Genomic DNA, 16,723 nt, shown 5'->3' with positions numbered 1-16,723 from the left:
ATATGTGAGGAATTAAGCCGGATGGGAGGGAAGGTGGTGTGGGTGGTGATAAGTAGGATCAATCAACGATATCCTGCCAATCGCGTGGGAAATTCGTAAGGTTACCTAAAGTCCGGGGGACGGGATTGCTGATCAATCAAAAAGAGAGGTCAAGGTCAGGTCAAGCTCTGAGGGTGCATTTGTTCTGTCGGTCTATTTTTCCCGCCTCGCTGCTCACTGATCGCTGATGGAACCTCCCTGACTCTAACGCCGGCTAGCTGCTTCTTCCGGCTTCTCGGAATTAGTAATGCACTGCAGCACCTTCGCGCTGCTGTTCTCCCAGGCTTCGACTTTTCTCACGCGTCCGGGTTTTAGTGCGATCGAGGCAAGCCCACTTACCGTGGTCGCCGGGCATTACATGTACAAGTAAGTTGCTGGGATTAATTAGAGGGAGACCGCGCTCATGTTTGGAGCTGGAAGCTGTCCATGACAGCACCAATTCGACCTAGCGAACTCCTTCTCGCGACCGACGAGGTGGACACAGCCCGCTATCGGGCCCATACTATCACAGGAGACCCTTGCCTTCCGAGCTGAGAGTCCCATCGCTAATGCAAGCACGTTCTATGCAACCACTGTAGGGATGTTATGTTATCCAATAGTCATGTCGCGAGTGATGATGTACACTATATTTATCATGCGTTCTTTTCCACCTAGTCCAGTTCGATGATGGAATCCCGACAGTCAGGTTAAGCTCACGTCTGCTTTGACTGCTTGGCCGTCACCCAGATCCAAGTCTCATTGTTGATGTTCTGGAAAGGCACAGAGCTGGGGTTAGAGTTCCGTCATACGTAATTGGCGCGGCCGTCTAGGCCGCCTTTTTTGTGAGCAGTCGCGCTCATGGATTTGTTTGGTGGGGCACCATCGGGACTCCGCTAAGTCGAGCTGCAACTTTATTCTAGCTGAGCCAGTCACCAGTCTCCTCGGCGCGGGGCAGTTTTGTGTAACTGCAGTAGCTTCAAGTGGTGTAAGTCGGATTGGAAAATCGCAAGCTGGAACGCAAAGCTCACGACAAGACATAGAGATGTGCAAGTCTAGTGTGGAAGAGCCACGCGTAAGTATCAGATATGAGCACATGTTGAGGCATTTACTCCAGTCTGTCCACGAATCCGGGCCGCTTACTACCGGTCGAAAGAAATGCAAGTCACTGACAGGACACACCGTTTGTCTCAGTATCCAGCTATCATCCCGGAGACTGACTAGAGCAATGTTGCATAGAGCTCTACCCTGATTCAACTCCGTTCGATCAGCAGTTGATGTGCACACACTCATGGAAAGGAAGGCCAACAAACTAAGGCTTGGTAGACTATTTTATGAATTTGGAATCATCTTAAAGCTCAATCTGTATACCTAATCTTCCAAGAGTTGCGTAAAACGTTTCGGGCTATACTATTCAGAGGCACCGTTTCTCATAAGCAATTCTATGCCACATATAGTCCTTCCATCTCTAGTCGTTTCCAACGGCCACAAAAACTGCTAGGAACGCCGCATAGCCCGCAGTGGCGATGAAGATGCTTGCTTCATCCGAGGTGCTGCTCCAAGCGAGCGTGAAGCCAAACATCAAGATGGCTACCGTGGCGGTGATGAGGCACTTGGCCATCGTCCGGCCGAGACTCATGACAACCTGAGAGGTGTACCGTCGTTAGGCCACATATCGGAACTGGTCATTGCGGGAGTGGATAAACATTTCTTACCATGGGTACAATCACGAAGATCCCTCCGATGACAGCCGTCAACAAGCGTCTTGGGAACTCCTGTCTTCGACGCCTCTCCTCGATTCGAAGTTCGTGGTCCAGTTCTGCCTCGGTGGCATCGCTTCTGGTGGTTGAGTCGGTGGCCTGCTTGGTGATCTCGGTTGCTTGAAAGACGACCACTTCGTTCGAGGGGTCTTCTTCTTGTCCAAGGCAGTCTTGGCCGCTTTTGGAGTCAATTTGAGAGGCAGCGGCGAGATGAAGAAGGCCTGTTTAGCACGTCGAGCCAGGGCATGGGGAGACACTGGCCACGAATGATGACTTGAACCCTTGCTCGGGCCTGGTACTGGCTCAGGAAGCGTGTCCGCCGGCGCATCTGCATGCTCATCTTTCGGGGGGTCGGGTAGATGAGGCATGGATATGCTTTGGTGCATCGAGCCACTCTCCTCCTTGACTTGATCACTCTCCATCATGTAAACGAATGCGGCTTGGGTTGGATTCGGTTTATTGACGTTATGTATGTCCAAACAGTCACCTGCCATTTGAGGTTTTGGCAATTAACACACAGGCTATCCAAGTGAGCTTGGGCATGATGATTATTCCAGTGTCAGTCATGAATGGTGGTGCCTGCTAGATGTAGGGAAGGCAGTAGCCAAATGCCCATTTGGGATTTTCCTTCAAAGCTACATGCATGTTGCAATAGATTGGCAGCGGCTCAGGTATATTCTCACTGGTATCAATCTCTATCTTCAGTTGTCAAAGATTTCCTGGCTTTCCAGAGTCAAGTAAATATTGTTCAGGTTGTCAAGAGACGTATACCTTCGGAGCAGGTATGCGATAGGAAGAATAACTATAAGCGACACTAGTACAAGTCTATTAATCTCTTATACTATATAAAATGCAATATAAAATATTTATATAGGGTTTTAGTATTTATTTACGAATTATTAGGAAATAATTTATAGTTTATAATAAATATATTTAACGTGGTTTACTATTAAGCGAGTTATATTATTAAGCGGGCTACTTTTTTTAATTTTTAATATACTTAAATTTTAACACGTAATATTTTTATAATTATAATGCCGATTTAGTTTAAAAAAAATAGAATTATTTTAATAATTTAAGCGACGCGAAATTTAATAAATCCTTTAAGCGAACGAGCTACTGCGAAAGTGTACGACGTTTATCGAGCTACTTTAAATTATCGAATTAACGGCCGAATTTTACGACGCGAAATCCGACATTTACGATATAAATTAAATCTAATAAAAAAAGAGGTGCTTCGTAATTATATAATTAATTTAAATACCCGAGGGATGCCTCTTAATCTCAGTGTTATAGGAAATATAGCTAATCTCTTTACCGCGTCGCGCGGCGGCGACCGCGTCGGCAAGCATTAGGTTAGGCGCTTTATCGATCGGAACCCGGACCTTAAGACTCGAATAAATCGTCGATACGATTATTAAAAAGCTTTTTATAAAAATTTAAGTATTATTTCCGGCTAGTTTAAACTAGTTGCGAATATTAAGGCGAAATACGATATTTTTAACGAAAATATTTTTAATTTTAACGAAACCGGCTTTATAATAAATATAATCGAATTAACACTCGTCGTAATATACGCCGATCGGCGTAAGAAAACGAAATCGGTCTAGCCTAGTAATCGGGAATAATTAATAGCTATTAAATGTATTAATTTTTAAGGTTAATATATCTCGCCGTTTTTAATTATTTAAAGCTAATATTATTTTACGAATTAAGCTCGCAAATAGATTTACTAAGCGACTAAGTAATTAAACCGATTTTTAACGGTTAAACCGATAACGAGATAAGCTTAAATTAAATTAAACACTTCGATAAGTATATTAAATCGCGAATAAAGGGTCGCTATCGCCTCTTAATCCTTAATAGCTATAAAAGCTATATTTCGGCGTAGTTCGAGGTATACTATAAAAATAACCATATTATTACGCTTAATATACCTCCTTATTTTTTTACCTGCTTTAACTATTAAATATAGCACTTTATTCGCCGTTGAAACGCGCGTATTTAAAAGAAATCGAGCTATTTATTAAGGCGTCGATAAATTTTATTACGAAGCTAAAGTTTTTTATCGCCTTTAAAGCTGCGTATTTTATTATTTTTATAGAAAATAATATTAAATTTAAATTTAACGTATTTAATTTAATACTTTATAACCCGAACGAGGTAATTAATAAATTAAATATACGTCTTCGAACGCTTATATTTAACTCGTCGCGTCCGGGGACGGCTAATACTTATAACCCTTAAACGCCGTTTAACCTTTAATAAATAATTAAATACTTTATTTTTATTAAAAATAAAGTTTTTATTTATTAAGGAAGCTCCTCGATATTAATTTTAAATATTATAAATTAAATAACGAAAACTATAAATAAAATAACTTATAAAATAACTTTTATACGCGATCGAATATATATATTAAAAAAGGTTAATTTAATACTTTCGAAGCGCCGGAGAGCTAAAAAGTCACGTGTCTAACTTAAAGGGGCCCTTACTATACAGGAATCACAAGAGCTACAGGACGAAAAGGCAAAAAGGAAGCGTCGAGCGACTGATGAGGGTAAAACAGGGGGTCCGTCGAAGCGGAGGGCGACCGGTGGAAGGCGCTGCGGTATCTGCGGCGAGACAGGTTATAATGCGCGAATATGTGAAAAGGACGTAGAATTAAGTAGCGATTCCGATAGCGAGTAATTTTAATTAATTTAAAGCGTTATAATTAAATTAACTTATATAAAAATAATAAAGTATAAAAAAAATAGCCCGCTTAATAATATAGCCCGTTTAATAGTAAACCACGTTAAAGGTATTATAAAAATTAAGTAATAAAACTTAAAATAATTTAATGCTTTTACTCGCTCGTTTATTTACACGGATTAATTTAATATCTTTATTAAGCTAAATAAACTTACACTTTTTTATATATATTACTTAAAAAGATATTATAATTATATAAATGAAATTTTATTATACATTACGTTTTAAAGCTTATAAAACTTATTTAAATGTTTTTAAATATAAAAAATACGTTTAAAAGTTATTAATAATAATGTTAATTAAACTATATTAATATAAATAGCTTAAACTATACTCTTTACGCGGTATCGTTATATAAAAACCGTTTATTTAAATTTAATTCACCTCTTAAAAATAATAATTTAATATATATTTAATAATACTTTAATAATACGTTTTCGTATTAAATTAACGTTAATTAATATAACGTGGTTTATTAATAAGCGGGATATATTATATACCGGGACACTTTTCCGACCGACTATACTTTTTAAATTTTAATATGTTTTAATTCTATAATTATAATGCTTAATCCTTTATTAAAAAAACGGATCGATTTAGTGATTTAAGCGACGCGAAACCCCGTAAAGTATATTAGTTAAAGAGCTACTGCGAAAGCTTTTAATGTCCCACGAATTTTTTTAAACTACCGACTTTACGGCCGACTTTTACAACGCGAAATTGGACACTTTTAATAAAAATTAAATCCGATTAAAAAGGAGGTGTTTTATAATTATATAATTAATTTAAATATTCGAAGGATACCTCTTAATATAGCTAGTGTAAAAATATAGCTAATCTCTTTACCGCGTCGCGCGGCGGCGAACGCGTCGATAAGCACTAGGTTAAGCGATTTATTAACCGTAATTTAAACTTTAAAACTAAAATAAATCGTCGATATAATTATTAAAGGGCCTTTTATAAAGATTCAAACGTTATTTCCGGTTAATTTAAACTAATCGCGAATATTAAAGTTAAATACGGCATCGTTAATAAAGATATATATAATTTCGATGAGACCGGCTTTATAATAAGTATAATCGGGTTAACCCTTATCGTAATACGCGCCGATCGGCGTAGAAAAACGAAATCGGTCCAGCCTAGTAATCGAGAATAGTCGACGGCGATTAAATACATTAATTCGTAAAGCTAGTGCATCCCGCCGTTTTTAATCGTTTAAAGCTAATATTACCTAGCGAACTAAGCTATCGAATGCGACTTACCGGGTAATTAAGTAATTAAACCGATTTCGAATAATTAAATAAATAATAAAACAAGCTTAAACTAGATTAAGCATTTCGATAAATATACTAAGTCGCGAACGAAAGGTTTATATTATTTTTTAATCCTCGACGGCCACGAGAGTTATATTTCGGCCGAATTCGAGGTATATTATAAAAATAACGGCATTATTACGCTTAGTATACCTCCTTACTTTTTTTATCTACTCTAGCTATTAGATATAGCACTTTATTCGCCTTTAAAGCGCGCGTATTCGAAAAAATCGAGCTATTTATTAAAACCTCGATTAATTATATTACGAAGCTCGAGTTTTTTATCGCGTTTAAAGCCGCGTATTTTACTGTTTTTACGGAAATTAATATTAAATTTAAATTTAACGCATTTAATTTAATACCTTATAACCTTAATAAAGTAATTAATAAGCTGGATGTGCGTCTCCGGATATTTACACCTAGCCCGTCGCGTCCGGGGACGGCCAGCACCTATGACCCTTAAACGCTGTTTAACCCTTAATAGATAATTAAGCACTCTTTTTTATTAAAAAAAAAGTGTTTACCTATTAAGGAAGCTTTTTAACGCTAATTTTAAAAGCGGTAAACTAAATAACGAAAAGTATATATATAGTCGTATATAAAATAACCTTTATAAAAGATTAAATACGTATATTATAAAAAGCTAATTTAGCTTTTTCGAAGCGCCGAAGAGCTAAAAAGTCGCGAGTCTAGCTTAAAAAAGCCCTTATAATTAAGGAATCTCGAAAGCTATAAGACGAGAAAGTAAAAGGGAAGCGGCCAGCGATTAATAAAGGCGAAAATAATAGTTTATTAAAGAGGCGCGCGACGGGCGGCAGGCGCTGTAAGATCTGCGGCGAAACAGGCCATAATGCGCGAACATGTAAAAAGGATATAAAATCGAGTAGCGAATCGAATAGCGAGTAAATTTAATTAATAAAGCGCGTTATAATTAAATAAACCTATATAAAAGTATCGAAAAGTGGAAAAAATGTCCCGGTATATAATATATCCCGCTTACTAGTAAACCACGTTATTATAATCTTTTATTATATAATATTAATAAATAAATAAAAATAAATAGATTTCTATAATTCTTTATAATTAACTTTTCAGTTTCTTTTATAAATATTAATAATAAACTTTTATTATAACTTAAAGTAATTACGGTTTAAATTTCGTTTTTTAAGTGTTATTATTTAATAAAAGTTCGCTTAATCTCTTAAATAATAGTTTTATTTATATTAATAACGACGGCGAGCTTACGTAAACTTTTATTTACTATAAAATAATTTAATAAATAACATTTTAATTAATTAATTAAATATTTAAATATAATGTGCTATATACGACGCGTTAAAAAAGAGGTAGTTAGTGGGGGGTAGATCAGGTTCGGATGAGCGGTGTCTGTAATTTAATGTTCGGACTTAACAGGACCTAAATGGCGTAAACGCCCCGGCCCGCCAGCGCCTGATTAGTGATTAGATCATGGATATCCATCACCCAACGTCAGCCCCGGATAGAGCTTCAATCACTACAACGCCGCAGGGCAGAGTTGCAGTTTCCAAGAGCGCGCCTGACGATTTTAGGACGACATTCACGAATCAATTCCAACGTACCCCCATTTAATCGAAAGCTTCTCCCCCGGCCGCGCCCTTTGTCCACACCGACATTCATGTAACACGTAGTTGCATGATCTCTTTTGAGGGTCAATGCCGCCGCCACTACCAGACCACTCCTCCAGCTCGCCACTGCACGGATTGTTGACGAACGGTGGTTTCGGGGCGCAGAGCAGCAGCAACCACAACAACGCATCGTCCTCCTCATCATCGGGCGCTCTGGCATACAAGCGACGACAGTCCGACGCCCGCGGATCCGAACAAGACGCTAAACGCGCCCGGCAAGGCAGTAACCCCGCCGCCGCCGCCCCGACGACGGCGACCGATTCCCAGAGGATGAGCAAGCTACTGGGCAAACGGCCGGAGATCGTCGACCTGACGAAGCCGCGCTCCGCCATCCGCCCGCAGGATGGCGTTCGCAAGCTCGTCATCAAGAACCTGCGCACCGTGAACCGCACCAACGACCTCGAAGAGTACTATAACAAGACATGGAGCGAGCTGGACGCCGCCGTGCAGGCCATCTTCGCCCGCCAGCAACCGGTGCAGCCTTATGCGAAGCTGTACCGGGGCGTTGAGGACATCTGCCGGTATGGCGAGTCTAAGAAGCTCTACGAGGTGTTGCGTGAGCATTGTGAAAACTACCTCAACGGGACCCTGTCCAACTCGATCAGAGCTGGCGCCGGCTCCTCGAACATCGAGGCGCTGCGGAGTGTACACAAGCATTGGGTGGTATGGAATCTCCAATCGGCAACCATCCGCTCGACGTTCAGCTATCTGGACAGGTCGTTCCTTCTGAGCTCGAAAGAGTTCCCGCAGTTTAACGACCTAGCGATTCAACTGTTCAGAAGGATGGTATTTGTCAATTCGAAGATTGGACCTATGGTCTTGCAGGGCATGTGTGAGTTGGTGGACTTGGACCGGAGGGGAGATCAACTATTTGATGCTGCTCTGCTGAAGGAGTCTATTTCCATGCTGAATGTCCTCAACATCTATGGCAAGTCCTTTGAGCCGCGCTTCCTGGACACATCGGAAAGCTACTTCAAGGAATTTGCCGAGGAGAGGAGCACCGCGTCCCTGAAGTCGTATATCATGGCGTGCGAGCGGTTACTGGAGGCCGAAGACCACCGATGCAACGCCTACAACTTTGACAGCACGACGAAGAGGCAACTCATGGACAAGGCCCACGAGATTCTCATCGAAGACTACTCTGAAAAGCTCTTGGACAGTGGCAGCGTTGGGAAGCTCATAGATGAAAATGCCATCGATTCTATGAAAGCATTGTACGATCTTCTGCGCCTTTCCAGCATCCAGAAGAGTTTGAAGGAGCCCTGGGAAGATTACATCAAAAATACGGGCTCTTCTATCGTCAATGATACTTCACGCGGAGATGAGATGGTGGTGCGACTACTCGAATTCCGGAGAGCGTTGGACGTCATGATCCGGGATGCGTTTAATCAGGACGACGACTTCACGTATGGGCTGAGAGAGGCCTTTGGTAACTTCATCAACGACAAGAAGATTCTGTCGTCTTGGAAAACCGGTACATCAAAGGTCGGCGAGATGATTGCGAAGTATATCGACATGTTACTACGCGGCGGTCTCAAGACCATTCCAAAATCGCTCTTGTCAGACAACAAGGACCGTGCTGAGGCCGAACGGAGCGGCCAGGCAAGCACTGGCGATGAAGACGCCGAGCTGGACAGACAACTAGACCAAGCACTAGAGTTGTTCAGATTCATCGAGGGCAAGGATGTCTTCGAGGCATTCTACAAGCAAGACCTGGCGCGGCGTCTGCTGATGAGTCGCAGTGCCAGCGCTGATGCGGAGAGGAGCATGCTCACCAAGCTCAAGAGCGAGTGCGGTTCCAGTTTCACCCACAATCTCGAGCAAATGTTCAAGGACCAAGAGCTGGCCCGCGACGAGATGGCTTCCTACAAGTCGTGGCTCGAGAACACCGGGCGGGATAAGAGCAGTGTTGATCTTACCGTCAGCATTCTGTCTGCGGCGGCATGGCCGACCTACCCTGACACACAGCTTCGTCTTCCCGATGAAGCCGCGAAACAGATAGAGACTTTTGAGAAGTATTACATCGGGAAGCACACAGGCAGGCGTCTAACATGGAAACATTCTTTGGCGCACTGTGTCGTCAAGGCACGCTTCAACAAGGGCCCCAAGGAGCTGCTCGTCAGCGCATACCAAGCTGTCGTGTTGGAGCTGTTCAACCAGATCGAGGGCAAGCCCGACGAGGTTCTGTCCTTTACCCAGATCGCGGAAGCGACGGGCCTGAACGAGCAAGACCTCAAGCGGACGCTGCAGTCGCTGGCGTGCGGCAAGGCGCGGGTGCTGGCGAAGCACCCCAAGGGCCGGGACGTGAGCGAGACGGACACGTTCACAGTGAACAAGGGGTTCGCGGACCCCAAGTACCGGGTCAAGATCAACCAGGTGCAGCTGAAGGAGACGAAAGAAGAGAACCAGGACACGCACAAGCGGGTCGCGGCGGACCGGCAGTTTGAGACGCAGGCGGCCATCGTACGGATCATGAAGAGCCGCAAGACGATGACGCACGCGAACCTGGTGGCGGAGGTGATTAACCAGACCAAGAGTCGAGGTGCGGTGGACACGACGGAGATAAAGAAGAACATCGAGAAGTATGTTTTTGCTACAACTATTGCCCCTTTTTCTGGTTTACACGATGCAATGGCTAACATGATGATTTGCAGGCTCATCGAGAAGGACTATCTCGAGAGAGAAGGTGGCTCTTACACCTATCTGGCGTAGACTTGGTGTGTGTGTAACTTTGGTATTGAGAGTAATCGTGGTGTAGATATCGTAAGACCAACAGCGAAGACATTCCTGGCCAGCGTACAAACAACAACGTCACGCTCATTGCCTTGTTGAGGCGAATTGGCTTACTGGCCTTGGTTGTGCCTAGAGTTGCCTGCAAGACAACGGTTATCAATGTCGCATGTCATGTTCAGAATCGATAGTTGGTCTGTCTCTTGGACTCTGAGAGTAAGGGGGTGGGCTTCGACAACACATATGGAAGAAGTTGCACAACGAGACGATACATGTCAACTCTTCGCGATAATCTCATGCACTCAAGGGAACCTGTGATGTAATCTTGTAATGCCGCAGAATTTTTCAATTCCATCAAGGTATTCCCCAATATTCGAATAAGGATTCATTGATGCGATCGGCTCTGGGATTTGGGATCGTGATGAACGCCAAGCATCAAGTATGAATCGATTGCCGATCCTTAGTTGCCATTCCAAGTGGAGTCGCGCCAGCATTCATCGAATTATGGGAATGCAGATAGATAGCTGGCGGGGGTGTTCCCACCAACGGTGAGTGAAGATCAGAAGGCCCGTCAGAAGGCCCGTCGGAGCAAAAGCTTCGTGTATGAAGTCATAAACTCTGTTTGATACTCTACTGATAGGCACACATAGGCCATTTTCCTCCAGCCTTTCTCCAAAAGACCCCCTCCGTTGAAGCAGCTAGACAATCTCACTCATCCGCTCCTCCCGTCAGCTCATTTCCACTTGGACGATGGATGAGGGCCGGCTATGATTTCATGGCAACGTCAGAGATCTCTCGGGGAGGGGCTGAAGGGGAAGGAAAGGGCTGGAGGTGCTGGTGACGTCGGGTATCTTGAGTCGGAGAAGGAGGGATGGGTATGCCAGAGCTGAAGATATATACTCGCTGGATGTCCGCGATGGAAGCAGAAAAATAATCTATCAATTCATCAATACAATCTACCAACACATCAACTCGAACAAATCTACTCGTGATACCTTCCTCGTATCAGACCACACCGCAAACACACAATCACAACCACATCTTACACGCACACAAACACGACCAACCACACACAGACAAAAATGGCCGCCCCAGGAAACACCCAACAGCACTGGCGCAACGTCGCCGAGCAGGCGGAGCGCGACCTGAACACGTACGAGGCCAAGACGGGCCACGGCAAGACGAGCGTCAACGACGAGGCCGGCGTCGACACCCGCGTCGAGAACAAGTTCCCCGGCGCCGAGGTCCGCTACGACGCGGACCTGAGCACGAACCGCGGCTACAACAAGCGGATCCCGCCCGAGGAGGGGGTGAGGTGGACGCTCGTGGACGGTAAGCTTCTTTCTTCCTTTTCTTCCTCTTTTTTCCCTGTCTCCCCTTTCCATGGAACTCTATGCACCGGGAGATGTATGCACAGCAAGACAGAAGACTAACATAGCAAACACAGCCAAACCAGAGGCGAGCACTTCGAAGGCCAAGGCGGCCCCGAGCAAAAGTTCGAGCGCCAGCAGCGGGACCTGGGCGGCTACGACAACGCCAACGAAGTGGGCTCGAGCCAAGCCCCGCGACCCTCTGAGGGTGGCGACGCCTTCCGCGAGGTCGGCCACGGCGACCGCGGCAGCGCCTTGGAGGCGGGCCGGGAGGCGGCGGGCGCGAACGTGGCCAGCGACAGCAAGATGCGCCACAAGGGCCAGTTCAAGGGCTCGGAATACTACACGCCCGAGTCGGTGCCGGATTCCATTTCTGCCGAGGGCAACGTGGCGCCCGGGAGCGTGACGCAGGCTTCGCGGGAGTCGGAGGGGTACTAAGATGGATGGAAGGAAGGCTGGGTTTCAAAATGGACCTAGTGTCTGTCTTACTGTCAATAGTGGCGGCTCGTCGCTGTGTATCAATAGTGTAAAAATGATGGGGTAATATCAATATCCCCTGACGAATGAATGAACGAATCAAAAGTTACTTCTTTCTTACTCACTACTTATGCTTCTGTATCGTGTGTGTTCATTTGTTGTTCATTTATAATTCGATACTTAAACGTTGGTAAACATAGGAGTAATACCGTGTTCACAGAGACTTTTCTCTACCAGATTGTCTTCGGCCAAATGCCTTGAAAGGATATGCGTCTGATGGATAGTTCACTGGTTCCTCATGATGTATCCCCAAGCGAAACAATCTTCATCCAGCATTTCTGGCCCCTGGGCTGCGAGGAAATCAACTGATCCGACATCTCCATATCCCCATCTGTCATCGATTCTTCCGGTATAGTCGAGTATCGGGAGTATACATCGATCAACAAAGTCTTCATCTCCGCCAGCGCCAGACTGTTTCAGTCGTTAGCCAAATTTCAATAAAAGGGGGCCATGGGATGGTTTGATACGAGGGGGAAAAGGGAAAGAAAGAAAAATAGAAAGCTTACTGCTTCCCAATACACCCCCCCACCGCTAGCGAATGCAAAGAACAGCCGCTTCCTCTCCAGATCGCCCGTCTCTTCAAGCCAGCGATCCGGATTGAACCGTTCGGGCTCCGGGAACACGCCCCGGTCGATACGGTGCGTCGAGTACGCCTGCGCGCTGACGATGGCGCCCCCGGGGACGTAGTAGCCGTCGATGGTGCGGCCGCCATCGGGCACATAACGGGGCAGCGACATGGGGATGGCGGGGAAACAGCGTAGCCCCTCCATGACGACGGCGTCCAGGTACGGCAGCTTGTCGAAGGGCGTGGACGGGTCAGCGGACCGGATTTCTTCCTGTAGCCGTTTCTGGACGTGTGCTGATCTGGGCTGGGAGATCTCCACATCAGGAAGCAGAGAGCGTCTCCGGTCGTATCGATACCAGCGGCCATGTGGTCGGTGCATTCCGCGGCCATGTCCAGCTGCTCCAGATCGTAGTTCTTGTCCTGCATCCGGCTGAGCAAGGTGAACTCGAGGGGTCCGATTTCGAGGTGGCGGACAGAACCAGATTGTCCGCCAAGGGGGTCTCCCTAGGTTTGGAGAAGAGCTCCAGGATGTTCTTTACTACAGCGTGAAGTCCGGGATTGTAGTAAGACAGAAGACGGTCTGTTCGGGATGTCAATACATATCATTATTATGGTAGGCATGGAGTGACGAACTTTGAAGGCTATCATCGAAAGCGACCTGCAGCATGATCTTCTCGTCTTCCTCGTCCCGAAGCGAATCGGACCCGTAAGGGTGGAAGAGATGATGGCTGACACAGTCAAACGCATAATCATGGAGGCCTGGGATGAATGGATATCAGTATAAGCAGGTGTTAAGTGAGTCGTACCTCCTCCTAATGTTACCTACAAATCTGGTCCAGGGGTTATTTAATTAGCTTCGTTATCACGGACAGACACGTCGTATGAGGTAAAAAGGGGTACTCACAAAAAGGTCGATACTACCACCTAGCGACTTGGAGCATCGGTCGACGAATCTCTTGGAGCGCTCCTTGATCCCGTCCAGGGAAGCAGAACGCAGAATATTTGTGTTCGTGTAGCGATCCGCCAGAACTCGCTTCCTCTTGGCGTGCTGTGTACATATGCAACGGTTATTAAAGAAACTACTTTCTCATACCACGTCTTTTGCCCTCCCAGACTTACATCTTGCTTGTTCAGAGTGCTGAACATGGTCCTATAGAAGAAAGCAAAAAGAGTTAGTTCATATATCTTTCTTGTAGCCCCAGGCTTTGACTCTTCACTCACCTCCTCCCGTACACCTGGAACAAGTTGTAGAACTCCGTCTTATCGTAGCCGCTGCCTCCCGAGCCGTAGATCTCCTTGACGCCCTCGGCGGACGCGAAGGCGACCTCATTGGGCGCGATCCGCACCACGGGCCCGTACCGCAGGTGCAGCCGATGAGTATATTGGGTTCGATGGGCGTGGAACTCATGCCACTTAAGAACCCACGAGGTGAAGAGCGACAGGCGCGGGCCCGGGACCTTGCGCAAGGGTGATGTCAGACACACCCATATATAGGATACGGTGAATGCAAGGAAGACGCAGCCCGCGATGGCGGGACTGAAGAGTATCATGCTGTTGTGTTGTCCGGCCTGCGAGCGAGTAGTTCTTGGAACTGCTAAACAGGTATATATATAAATGTGCTCGCCTTGGAATAGAAGGGAGGAGTTTGGGTCCCTCGAGGGGCTGGTATATGGTTGTAACTGATAAGGCAAAGGAAGTCGAAGTGTGTTCTTGACCAAACCGGTTTCTTACTGTATCCAGTATTCTCAGAATGGCCCGGCTTTCGGGTCTGCATATGAACTTGTCACTACTCAGCCGAAGCCGGGGCAGTCAAGACCCTTGGCTTATCGCGATAGTTTACTAATAGTATGGATTGTACTTGATGGGGAGGTGTGGGGTAGTGGGGTCGGGTATTTCGGCGCCTCCTCCTCCAACGCAGCATAGATAGGGTATCGTGTATATTTCGTCAAGCCGAGATACGGACAGAACTTGGCCGGGCTGGTTCAGTGTCATCAAGTAGGCATTCTTTCATTTCCCATGAACGTCCGCAGTGATAAGCTAGAAAACAACCCGCACAGAATGTGTCTGCTCTAACTGAGAATCCCAAGCATTCGCTTACCGACCAATGAATCTGGAAGTAACAGTCGAAGCTATGAGATAGGGAGCGCGCGAACGTGTATATAAGAACCATTTGATGGTTCACACGCCGACCGGTTTATGATGGTATATAAGTAGGCAAACTCATCCTGACAGCTGCAGTTTGCAGACAAATCCCTATTGACTCCTTAACGCCTGCCTTGTAGTCTTTGAAAAACCTGACCGTAACATCGTCGAATTTCCAGGTAAGAAAGCCCAGAGAGATAATCCCGGCCTTGTCGCGCCACTTGGATATTTATGATTCATCCATAGCTTCGTCCTCTTCCTCCTGTGGGCTTCCTCCCTTCGAGTTAGCTGCAGGAGGGCCAGACTCCCCGTCCAGGAGAGCCACCATACTCTCCAAACCCCTCCACTTCGCCCATGGCGAGCTTCCTGCCCTCGCCCTGCCACTCTCCATCCCGCACCTCGCCGTCCTTGCCCAACTCCAGGCCCTGCACGTGCTCCAGGTGCCGCCGCGTCGCGCTCTCCACGTAGTTGACTCTCTCGCGGCGCCAGGTCTTCCGGGCGGTATCATCGTCGCCATTGGCCCCTTCCGCCTCTGAGTTTGGCGTCGGTGCGAGATCGGGGGCCATGGTGCGCAATGACGTAGACAGCGCACGCAGCGCCTGCAGCTGCGACAGCGTGAAGGCCGTCGTCGTGCTCAGGGGTGTATCCGGGCCGGCAGCCTTCAGGGAGCCGACCTTTTGGTGTAAGAAGGCCAGGGGCGCAGGTTCCGACGGCTCCTGGCTGCTGTTCGTTTCCTCTGTCTTGACGTCGCCATGCATGCCCAGGAGACCGCGAAGATCCGACACGAGGCGCGCATTCCGCTCCTGCTCGGCGTGCAATAATGCATTGAGGCGCATACTCTCACGCAGTTTCTTCCGTAACTGGCCAATCGACTCTAGCGTCGGTTTGTCGCCGTTGGCAAGCTGTTGCTGTCCGTCTGCTTCTGCCGCCGCTTCTGCCGCAGACGGTATCGACGAGAAATCGAGCCCATCGTAGTGGCTGAGGCGGATGTAGTTTCGCAGATCCGGCGGCTTGACGCTGAAAATGTTGCGCAGCACGTAAAGCTCGAGCTTGTCGAAGTTGCGGTCGATATTGGTGCACAGCAGCGTCTCGAGCTGGTGGGTGCCCGACTCGATCTCCGTCTTGGCCTGGTCGGCGTACTCCTCCGGGTCCAGCGCGGGCTGCGCCGGTTGTCCCTTCTTCGCCTTGACGGGCTTGAAGCCCAGTGTCGCGGGCGGGAGGTTTAAGAGACCTTGTTCGACCGAGTTGAGGGCGCGCTCGGCGAGGATGTTGATACTGTTGATGATGTCGTCGATAAGAGACTGAAGGGTTTTGCGCCCGTTAGCAATGGAACGTCGCAGCAACCTCTAGGCGCAGAGCAAACAACATGGTCAATAGCCAATTGCTTACCACAGGGGGTAGCCGAAATGCTCAGTTACGAGCTGGGTATCTGAGGTGGCCGTCGCCGCCATGGTGGCATGTTTCAGGAAATGTTGCTTCGCGATCGGGTGATGACTTGACCGAATAACGCGTCTTGATCTGAAGATCGCGATTGATTCAATTGATTGAATGGTGTGACAGCAATTAATTAGCGGGTTCCGCGGGTTTGCTGGCAGAGCTCAGCTTGCTAAAATGTCAATATTTGGTTCTAGCTCCAGGGAGGGGTCCCCGTCGCTAAGGAGCGCTCCCTGGAAAACCCCTGTAAGCATTGATTGGAACCTGTACCGCCGCTCCCGCTTGCCGCTGTCTGGCTGACACTTCAAACAGAAGTTCAGGTGGGCGGCTCTTTTGGCATGTGGCATGTGGCTTAGCCAAGTACTAGTAGTGATACGTCATCCCTCTGCATATGGGTAGGGTGAATTCGTTTTATTGATAGGCAAGTCAATTTAATTTC

At 46.6% G+C, this 16,723-nt stretch overlaps 5 protein-coding genes across 5 annotated transcripts; 2 read left to right on the top strand and 3 right to left on the bottom strand.

Annotated features, from left to right (window-relative positions):
* Positions 1 to 1,483: 1,483 nt before the first annotated feature.
* On the bottom strand, positions 1,484 to 2,197 carry PG997_005218 (uncharacterized protein; the record flags this gene model as incomplete). The annotated part of the gene is made up of 3 exons (XM_066809533.1): positions 1,484 to 1,660; positions 1,731 to 1,996; positions 2,050 to 2,197. The coding sequence occupies 3 exons, from the start codon at positions 2,195 to 2,197 to the stop codon at positions 1,484 to 1,486; spliced, it is 591 nt and encodes a 196-aa protein (XP_066673151.1).
* Positions 2,198 to 7,533: 5,336 nt separating this feature from the next.
* Positions 7,534 to 10,218, top strand: PG997_005217 (ubiquitin ligase subunit; the record flags this gene model as incomplete). The annotated part of the gene is made up of 2 exons (XM_066809532.1): positions 7,534 to 10,088; positions 10,161 to 10,218. 2 exons carry the CDS (start codon positions 7,534 to 7,536, stop codon positions 10,216 to 10,218), a joined length of 2,613 nt encoding a protein of 870 aa, XP_066673150.1.
* Positions 10,219 to 11,318: 1,100 nt separating this feature from the next.
* PG997_005216 (uncharacterized protein) lies at positions 11,319 to 12,044 on the top strand (the record flags this gene model as incomplete). The annotated part of the gene is made up of 2 exons (XM_066809531.1): positions 11,319 to 11,551; positions 11,684 to 12,044. 2 exons carry the CDS (start codon positions 11,319 to 11,321, stop codon positions 12,042 to 12,044), a joined length of 594 nt encoding a protein of 197 aa, XP_066673149.1.
* A 324-nt stretch (positions 12,045 to 12,368) lies between these two features.
* On the bottom strand, positions 12,369 to 14,276 carry PG997_005215 (cytochrome P450 3A13; the record flags this gene model as incomplete). The annotated part of the gene is made up of 8 exons (XM_066809530.1): positions 12,369 to 12,554; positions 12,650 to 13,138; positions 13,188 to 13,288; positions 13,342 to 13,467; positions 13,515 to 13,530; positions 13,583 to 13,756; positions 13,828 to 13,858; positions 13,930 to 14,276. Coding segments are annotated over 8 exons (1,470 nt in total), but the record flags the coding sequence as incomplete, so codon positions are not given.
* An 858-nt stretch (positions 14,277 to 15,134) lies between these two features.
* Positions 15,135 to 16,301, bottom strand: PG997_005214 (MIND complex subunit MTW1; the record flags this gene model as incomplete). Its single annotated transcript, XM_066809529.1, has 2 exons — positions 15,135 to 16,151; positions 16,269 to 16,301. 2 exons carry the CDS (start codon positions 16,299 to 16,301, stop codon positions 15,135 to 15,137), a joined length of 1,050 nt encoding a protein of 349 aa, XP_066673147.1.
* Between the last annotated feature and the right edge of the window lie 422 nt (positions 16,302 to 16,723).

The sequence above is a fragment of the Apiospora hydei genome (assembly GCF_038363865.1).
Source record: "Apiospora hydei strain CBS 114990 chromosome Unknown utg000004l_segment0_segment0, whole genome shotgun sequence".
Taxonomy (NCBI): domain Eukaryota; kingdom Fungi; phylum Ascomycota; class Sordariomycetes; order Amphisphaeriales; family Apiosporaceae; genus Apiospora; species Apiospora hydei.
This window is presented reverse-complemented; position numbering and strand designations above follow the sequence as displayed.